At 50.1% G+C, this 9,947-nt stretch overlaps 1 protein-coding gene across 1 annotated transcript; it reads left to right on the forward strand.

Annotated features, from left to right (window-relative positions):
- The first annotated feature begins 1,141 nt into the window (after nt 1-1,141).
- LOC141968921 (lipase member M-like) lies at nt 1,142-5,319 on the forward strand. The gene is made up of 9 exons (XM_074924180.1): nt 1,142-1,243; nt 1,615-1,732; nt 2,200-2,398; nt 2,514-2,623; nt 2,932-3,068; nt 3,739-3,882; nt 4,366-4,437; nt 4,844-4,909; nt 5,086-5,319. The coding sequence occupies exons 1-9, from the start codon at nt 1,142-1,144 to the stop codon at nt 5,317-5,319; spliced, it is 1,182 nt and encodes a 393-aa protein (XP_074780281.1).
- Nucleotides 5,320-9,947: the final 4,628 nt, after the last annotated feature.

Consider the following 9,947-nt stretch of genomic DNA (forward strand, 5'->3'; position numbering starts at 1 on the left):
GCCCATGAAGACCTTTCCATGCTGGAAGGGTGCTGGGAACATGTGCCCAGACAGCTCCTCTGGTAGGCAGAGAGTCTTTTCTAGCTCCTGCAACAGGGTCTCCAGGGAAATAAACTTCACTGGACCTGTCCTGAAGTCTGGATCCCCTTGAGCTGGTGTGCTGGGGACAGCAGAGCACACCAGGAGAACATGGTGGTGATCAGGGATGGAGCAGGGGAGCTCCTGAAGAACAGATCTCTGACATGACCCCTGCTGCTTGGGGTACAATTCTTTCCCTGAGAAACATCCTCATGCTTTTCCCAGGGAAGGGATGGCTGGAGGCTGCTTGTCCCACACTGCAGTTGCAGCTGGACCAGGGCCAGGTGGGAAGGGTCATCAAGACACGCTTGGTATGGGTTCCTAACTGCGTAGGGGATTGGGAAGTGTTAGCAGGTGGATTTTGGTGGGATGTAATACTGACATATTAAGACACCTCTACAGATACAAAACGTAAGTCAGTGGCCCTCCACCCACATGGTGTGGCTGTGGCTTTCAGGTGGATAAAGGGCTCTCAGAGGCTGGTCACATCCCTGCAGAGCAGCCACCCCCACCTGGAGAGGGGACTTGCTTGTTCCAGGTGATGAGCAGCAGCACCAACAGGCTTTAACACTCAAGGCAGGGACCATAAAAGCAGTTCTGTAGGGTCAAACCAGAGGTCTGGGTAGCCTTTGGTAGTGTCTGGAGGAGGAGTCTTGGGGAAGGGCAAAAGGGCAAGACAGATGTGGCTTTCCTTGAAACCCTGCAACTCCAGCTGTGTCCAGCTCAGAGCCCCCCAGCCCAGATGTGGCCTTTTTCCATTTCCTCCCCTGCATCCCCTTGGGACCTCCAGCCCTAGCCACCCATGTGTCACCAGGTGCTCTTGCTCAATGCTTCAGCCAGAGCTGCAGGATGTTGCTGAGTGCCCATTGCCAGGCAGAGGGTCCTGTATGATGCCGCAGCTGGTGTGGTTTGGGCTTAAAACACCCAAAGCATGTTGCAGCATCAGGCATTGGTGGTGCTGCCAGTGGTGCTGGAGCTTCACAGCATTTGCTCATGCCTCCAGCACACCCACCATCCTGCTCACACCAACCCCGTTATCCCCCAGGTGCTGCAGAGAGGTGAGATGTGGCTGCTGCTGGTGGCCCTGTGCTTGGCCCAGGGGCTGGGCGATGCCATCCCATCCACCGAAGTGAGCCACCAAAACCCTGAGCAGTTCATGAACATCGTAAGTGTCAGGGGGTCAAACCCACCCCCCATGGGACCTGGGCTTCCCCAGATGGTGTGCCCAAATCCTGCCTGAGGGATCAGCTGGGTTTACCCCATCCATTACCCTGGCATCTGCACCTGGGGTCAGCCAGGGCATTTGAGACACCAAGAGTTTCCTTTAGTTGCGTGGGTTTCACTCACTTCATGCCCTCAGCTTGAGGTTGGCCTCTCCATGGTCTTCCTCTAATGTAGATGGACCTTCAGGTCTCTTGTGTGCAGATGGAGGTGACACCAGAGAGGGTGGGTGGTGGCAGTGGGTGTCATTGGGTCAGGTGTGGGGTGATGGACACCAGTGGGTCACTCTCTCCCTTTGGACTGTTGTCCCTGCAGAGTCAGAAGATCTGTTTCCACGGATATCCCAGCGAGGAGTACAATGTGCTGACGGAGGATGGTTACTTCCTCACCCTCAACCGCATTCCCCACAGCAAGGGGGACACTGGTCACTCAGGTGGGCTCAGTTTCACTAAGGATGAAGCAGCCGTGACCCTGCTCAGAGATGAGGCAGTGTGCAAGGGGAAGCCAGTCCAAACACCCATGCCTTCAGACAGACTTTTGGCAGCTGGAAGAGGGATGAGAAGCTTTAACCCAGCTGCCTTGAGCTGTCCCTGGGGATGCAGGAGCTCAGCATTGTGTTTTGTTGTGTCTGGGATGGAGCAGTGTGACCCAGTTAAACCCAGTGGCTCCTTCCCTGGAGCAAACCCCTTACCCTGGTCCAAGATTTCCTGATAGTTCAGGGCCAGGGGTGGTAAAAGTCCTTCAAATAAAGAAAGCAACCAGCAGAGGCAAGGAAATAATGGGAGAAGGGAATATTTAATGTGCAACCTGCAGAAAATAATACTCAGATGCACGGGGCCATTTTATTTCTATATGGGAAGGATTTTTCTTGTGTGAAGTACCCAATTTCTCCTCTTTCAGGATCCAGGTTACCCGTGTTGATAGTGCATGGGTTCAGTTTAGACGGTGGTGACTGGGTGGACAACCTCCCCAGCAACAGCCTGGGCTTCATCCTTGCAGACGAGGGGTATGATGTCTGGATTGGAAACAACCGGGGCAACAGCTGGTCTCGCCGGCACCTGAACCTTTCTGTCGACCAAGAGGAGTTTTGGGATTTCAGGTGAGGAGGCCACCAAGGACACAGCTGGGATGCTGGGCTGCCAACACCAATCGCCTGGTGTGCTTGGGAGGTTGGAACATGAACACCTCCTCCAGCTTTTCCCCTTGCTCCGCAGCTTCCATGAGATGGCCATGTATGACCTCCCTGCCATGGTGGACTTCATCCTAAGGCAAACCAGGCAGGAGAAACTGTTCTACATTGGCCACGCTCAGGGCAACTCAGTGGGTGAGTGAGGAGGAGGAGCAGGCAATGGGCAGGAGCGGGGTGACAGGATGCCACGAGAGAGGGGCATCAGTATCCATCCCAAACTGGAGACTGCTGGGCACGGGGCTGTGTTGGCCCATGGGGCCACCTTCCCCAGCTGCCTTCTTGGTCCTTCAGCGTGGGAGAGGTTTGCCATGTGTTGCCCAGCCTGGGCTGTGCTCACGTCCAGGAGCACTTCATTTTGTTCAGACCCTGTGTCTCAAACAGGAGTTCTGGGATGAGCATTGTTGCTGTTGGGGTTATCATTGTGATCTCTCACTGCTTTTTAGGTTTTATAGCATTTTCAAGCATGCCACACCTGGCTAAGAAAATCAAACTCTTCTTTGCACTGGCTCCTCTCTACACCTTTCATCACGTCAAAGGCCCTGTGCTAAAGATAGCATTTTTACCAGATGTGGTGCTGAAGGTACGCGAGGTGCTTGTGTGTTATTACTACTGAAACCCAGAAGCTTTCTACAACTCGTGTCCCCTGCGTCGCCACCGTGCCCTGAGCCCATGCCTGTGGCAGGTGTTGAAGACAGTATGGGGAGATGAACAATCCCCAAACCCCAAACAGCAGGGATGTCCCTCTCCACCCAGTTGAGCACAACCAGATTTCACTGTTTAAAATATCCATACCTCTCTATCATTCCTGTTTATTTTTTTGCTTATTGACTTCATCACCCTCAGTCCTGTAGCCTGAAAGGTGCTCAGAGCAGACCCACACCATCTCCCTTCCACCCTTGGCTCCAGCAGCTGGAGAAGGGCTGGAAGGGGAGCTGGCATTCTCCCCCTGAGGAAAACCTGTTAACAAAGGTGGCAGATGAGTGGTATGAGTCTGGGAATCATGGGCTGAGCTTTAGAAACTGGTACCTTACACATGATGTACGAGGATGGCATGATGACAGCATGGCATGGAAAGGATGTTTTCATGTTGCTCTGGGAGTTGGGTGTGACCGTAGGTCAACCTCTTCAAGAAGTTGGCTAGCCCAAATATGTCAAAAGCCTATCAACGCTGTTTGGAAGCAAGAGGTTCTTGTGGAGAGTGGACATGTGTTGCAGGTCCCTTGGTGACCTGTTTCTTTGTGCTCTTTCAGGCAATATTTGGAACAAAACAGCTGACTTTGGTGGGGAGGAAGGAGAGAGCCATCCTTGCAAAAGCATGCAGCAACCTACTAACAGCTGAAATCTGTGAAAATGAGATCTTCATTATTGGCGGGTACAACAAGAACTTGAATGTGGTGGGTTCATCAGCCTCTCTAGGTCACAGCCATCTCCAGTTTTTCTAGACACCTGGACATAGATAATGAGATACAAAACTGAGTATAAAAAACCAAAAGAAGGTGTGAAAAGCACTGTTCAAGGCAGCTGTTATTTGGAGAGTTCTTTCAGTGGTGTTAGGGTGTTAAAAATAATGGAAGTTTCATTAGTAAAGGGTCACTTGTGGTCTTGTCTGCAAAGGAAAGGTAACTCCTGCCTCATCTGCAACAAGTTTACAGAAAAAAAAAGGACCCAAAAATTAACTGGTCCAGTTGTATTTCCATTTTAAAGCAGTGGTTAACTAGCTTACCTTTAAAAGCTACTCCTAGCTCTGAACAGAATAAAGCTGCTGGAGAATATAAAGTTTATATTGCAGTTATAAGACAGAATGATTTTTATTTTTTTTCCTATAAAGATTTTCATCGTTCCCAACTGACTTAGAAAATGCTTTCTTTTTCTCATAGAGCCGACTGGATGTATACCTAGCTCATTTTCCAGACTATACATCAGTAAAAACTCTTCTCCATTGGGGACAGGTAGAAATTCTGAATTTATAATGACTGTAACCAATGCTTTTTCTTTTAATCGGTGAATATGATATTTTACAATGCTGCTTCATCATCCTGACACAGGTAAGGAGGCAGAATCAGGCGAAGACAATAGAAGCTACCATGGTGTCTGAAAAGCCACAGCTGTTAGTTAGCTGTTAGTTTCTGACTGGCCAAGGCAGAGCCACCCAGGTACCCACCTCCGTCCTGGGTAAGAACACCATGTTGGTGTTTTTTGGACTCCCTCTTTGCTCTGGCCAACGGGATGGGCACCAGCAAGAGCCAGCCCTGACACAAGTGTCCTCACCTGGACCCTGCTGCTGCCCTTTGCTTTTGATGAGGGTGATCCAGGACGTTATCTGTATGGGGTTAACCCTTTGCCTCTGCCTTTCAGACCGCCAAAACCGGGGAGTTCAAGCAGTTTGACTATGGGGAGAAGAACCAGGAGAAGTACCACCAGGTAAGTGGGCATTTGTAGAAGGAGAGCAGAGGATGAGATTGGCTAGGACCAGGATGGGAGTAGCCTCCTCCAGTGGCCAGCATGGTCTGCATGGGATGCCAGGAGAAGCAGACCCCATCCATTAGCGCTATTAGTGTCAGAGCTCGTAAATAACTGGAGCATTTCTCCCCTCCCAGGCTACCCCTCCCTTTTACAGGATAGAAGACATGACGGTGCCAACGGCCCTGTGGAGCGGTGGGCAGGATTGGGTGAATCCCCCTCTGGAGACCCAGCGCTTACTCCCCCGCATCACCAACATCATCCGTCATGAGCACTTCCCTGACTGGAACCACTTCGACCACCACTGGGGTTTGGATGCTCCCCAGCGCATGTACAGGCAGATTGTTGCTCTAATGAAGCAAAATCCATGAATGGTCCACATGCTGCCCTGGGACGGAGGAGCCACCCCTTCCCATGTGCCATGGGGCATGTGTTTTGTGTGAGGGCTGCCACTCTGCTCTTCACTTCCTAAAAATGCTTCCTATCACCCTATTCCACACTGATTTAATGCCTTAAATGTAATGGTGTAATTTCTGCCTGCCCTCTGTGACTAGAGATTGCAATAAACCCTTGTATCACAGCCAAACTCCAACCCTTTGCTTGGTGGGCATCACTGGGGTTGTGTTTGCACCCGACTGCCAGGGTGAGATGTGCAGGACACCCTGTTTATTTTGTTTTCTAGATTTTGCTGGCTCGGGGCATTGCAAGCACAAAATTTTACTCCAGAAATTGAGTGTGTGCTTTGGGTTGCAGGTTCAGATGAAGGAAGAGTGGAAAGTGACATTGTCTGTGTTTCTGGAAAGGTTGGAGGGGGTGAGCTCTGACTGCAGGAGAGAAACATTCCTGCCAGTAGAATGAATCCAGAGATGCTGATGCACACCACACACCCAAGAGGTGGTGAAAGAGAAACATCTGTGTCTTGGTGTTAGGCTAGATCTTTCCTGGTAGATAACCCACCCGTATCACCTCCTGGGGTAAGCTTTATGGCAAAATCCTAGCTCTGTTTTCTAGGAAGTTGAATTTAACATGGCCCACTGTTATCTAAGAATAATACTCTGTTCTTAGCATATATGTTTGAAGAATATCTATCTACCTATCTATTCTCTCTGTCCGTCCATCCATCCATCCATCCATCCATCCATCCATCCATCCATCCATCCATCCACTCATCTATTGTATCTATCTATCTATCTATCCATCCATCCATACCTCCAAGAGATGTGTGATACTCACCTGTGAAGTCTATCTAAGTTTAAGATGCATGTGAAGAACACTGTCAACAAAATGCAGGGGTTGAAAAGAGAATTTCATAGGGCTCAAGGCAGGGGATCACCCCCACCAAAGCACTGATGATTTTGGTGAGACATTCCCAAACTGCCTGCCCATCCTCCCAACTCTGCACACTGAGTGCCCATGCAGAGTTGGGACAGGAGATGTGAGGACGTGATCTTTACTTGTGCTGTAAGTAAACAGCCCAGAAGTGTCCTAAGTGACCCCTGTCCCATCTAAGCATGGGGACAAAGTGGCTTTGCTGACTTAGCAAGCAGCACAGGGGCACCAGGTTTTATGGGAGATGGATGGGAGGGGTGTTGCCAGCCTCCTCCTTCCCTCTTGTTCCACTGTCCCATCTCCTCGTGATGCTTCAGCCTCAGGAGCAGGGCACACTGTGGGGTCAGAGTGAGGGCTGATGTTCACAGCCTGTGCTTGAGCTTCCTGCATTAAGGCCACAGGAGCCAAGCTGACGATGGTGTGAAAAGATGGAGATATACTCCCAATTGGAGGTATTACCCAGGGAAGAAGTGACTCCCCCAGGTACCTTCCCATATGGTATGACCGGTCTCCATCTGATTAACCAGGCTCAAAAGCAAAGGTACAGGATGAATCTTCAAACTGGCAGGATCTATGAGTTGAGCTGCTCATGTGTCTTAAGGCATGCTGCTTTCATGGGCTGCTCCTGTGAAAGTAAAAGTGTCTTCTGAGCACCATACTCTGCCCACCCTTTCGTCCCCCTCCTTCCTCCACTGCCAACAGTGTTGGGTGGATTCACTGGGAGGGGACCCAAACTGCGTGTGGCCACAACCAGCCAAGGAGTGACTGGCCCTGGACAGGGTGCTCTGCAGTGTCATCATGCATGACCACACCACTGCCAGGATGTGGTTGTGGCCAGGGAGGGAAGAGCAAAGCTGCATGTGTTGGCACAGTGAGTGTTGGAAGATCCCTGCCTGCCCCCTGCAAAGTCCCAGAGGGCTGGGTGTGAGAGGGGTGCATGGGGAGGGGCTCGTCATACCCAGAGCTGGGATCCCCTAAGTCCTGCACAGTTGCCCTGCAACACAACCTCAGTGATGCCCACCAAGACAAGAGTCAGACTGGGTTTCAGCATGGGAATTTATTACTTAAATAATTCCAAAAACAAGGGAAAGAAATAGTACTGCATACCAGGAAGAAGCTTGGAGGGTAAACCACCAGGGCACTCTGTAGTCACAGAAGGCAGAGAGAAATCACAGGACTGTGTTAGCTCACTAAATCTGTGTGAAATAGGGTGACAGAAGATGTTTCTAGGGATGAGAGAGCAGGGTGACAATCCTGGTACAAAAGCCAGTCATGCACAGACTATGGGAATGGATGGCTCCTCCATCCCAGGGCAGTACGTGGACTGCTCATGGATTCGGATCCATTGGAGCAACCAGAGTAATCATCTGCCTGTAGATGTGCTGAGGGGTGTTTTAGTGGTTTAAGCCAGAGGGCACAGGAACACCATGCAGCCGCTCGCTCACCCTTTCCCTCTCAGGGACAGGAAGGGGAAAATAAAGCAAAAGGCTCAGGAATGGAGATAAGAACAGAGAGGGATGAATCACCCATTATGGTCATGGGCAAAAGAAAAAGATAGACTGGTTAGGGGAAGAAAAAGAACGTTATTTGTTTCAAACACTAACAACACCACCACTTAACAGACAGAGTAAGACAGTGAGAACCATTATCACATCACATTTAGGAAATGATATCAAAATAATTTTTCCCCCACCACTCCCTTTTTCCCTGGGCTCAGCTTTGCTCCCAATTTCTCTACCTCCTCCCCTACAGTGACTCTGGGGCCCAGGCTTCAGATGTGATCCCAGTGGTTCCAGTCAGGGAAGTGCTCATGGCCAATAAGGTTGGTGATGCAGGGGAGCAAGCACTGGTCTGGAGGGTGCTCAAAGTCTAGTCTCTTGGGCATTGTTTGGAAAATTAGCCTGTTAGGTCTTCTGAGAGCTGCTACCTCTGCCCAGCTTTTCAGATATCCCTGGGACAACATGACCATGAGGTGGTGATGAACCATGGTTGAACTCTTTGTAATCAGCAAAAAATGAAAGGTGCATCCATTTTTTTAATTTCAAGATACCCACTATGACCATTCAGAATATGCTTTAATTAAATTAATGATCTCACTTTCTGAAGGAAGGGACGATCCAATGAGGATTTATTCATGTGAACCTGGTGTCAATTCTGTCAGTCTAGGACTGTCCTCCTGGTTTCACCCTTCATTAGCCACTGACGGCCAGAAACAAACTCTCACCATCGGTACATCCAAATTAGAGTCTTACCGGTTTTCTCTGTCCCTAACTGTTCATGCTGAAATGTCTTCATCTTGGAGGAAGAAGCATATGGATGTTGGAGAAATTCAGCTGAAAATACTGGCTTTCTCCATTACTCTTGGTTCACTTTGTGGTTGGCAGTGGACTGCAATGTGCTCTTGCAGCAGTGATCTCAGTTTATTCCATGACCACTTCCTTAAGCCATTACTGGGGATGGTACGTAGGTGTCTACAGAGCTGAGGGTTGGCTTGGCAGGGTGAGGGTTGCACCAGGGAATCAGCATGGATTGTCCATCCCTCAAGACTGGGGTTTTGGTGTTCAGGGAGTCCCTTCTGAGGGTGGGTTGTTTACAACAGGCAGAGGTGTCATCCAGTGGAGCAAGCCCATGCAAGGGTTGGAAGATGAGGCTGATGGCAGGGACCTGTGTGGTCACCAAGGAAACATGGGGAGAGGGGACAGTTCACCAATCCTGCTGCCATGTCTATCCACACGGTAAATAGAGCGATGTGGCAGACCATCAACCCCGTCAACCCAGCAGCACCAACCCAGCAGTGCACTGGGAGCTCAGGGGGAAGTTTGCCACGGTGGCACAAATAACTCCACTTCCTGATTTTGGCTAGCAATTATTAACTGCATAACTAATTAGGATGAGAAAACGAGAACACACCACTTACCTTACTTACTGCATCAGGAAGATAGAAAAGACTTAATACTGGACCTTTACCCATACATAAACTGTAGGCAGGACCTACTACAAAGAACCATTTGATTTTCTCAGCCAGCTGCAGCATGCTTGAAAATGCTATGAAACCGGAAAAAAAAAAAAAACCACAGGAGACCTCAGAGGACTTACAAGTAACTGCCATGTGAACCCAAGCACATGAATTTCTTCCTGGCATCCCAGATCCCCTGTTTGAGACACAGGGTATGAATAAAATGAAGGTGCAGCTCTCTGGATGTCATCACAGCCCAGAATGGCTGAGGAAGATATGGCAAACCTCTCCCACGCTGAAGGACCAAGAAGGCAGCTGGGGAAAGCGGCCCTATGGGCCAACACAGCCCCGTGCCCAGCAGTCTCCAGTTTGGGATGGATACTGATGCCCCTCTCTCATGGCATCCTGGTACCCTGCTCCTCCTTCTCACTCACCCACTGAGTTGCCCTGAGCGTGGCCAATGTAGAACAGTTTCTCCTGCCTGGTTTGCCTTAGGATGAAGTCCACCATGGCAGGGAGGTCATACATGGCCATCTCATGGAAGCTGCGGAGCAAGGGGAAAAGCTGGAGGAGGTGTTCATGTTCCAACCTCCCAAGCACACCAGGCAATTGGTGTTGGCAGCCCAGCATCCCAGCTGTGTCCTTGGTGGCCTCCTCACCTGAAATCCCAAAACTCCTCTTTGTTGACAGAACAGTTCAGGTGCTGATGAAGCC

This window comes from Athene noctua, chromosome 21 (genome assembly GCF_965140245.1).
Source record: "Athene noctua chromosome 21, bAthNoc1.hap1.1, whole genome shotgun sequence".
NCBI lineage: Eukaryota > Metazoa > Chordata > Aves > Strigiformes > Strigidae > Athene > Athene noctua.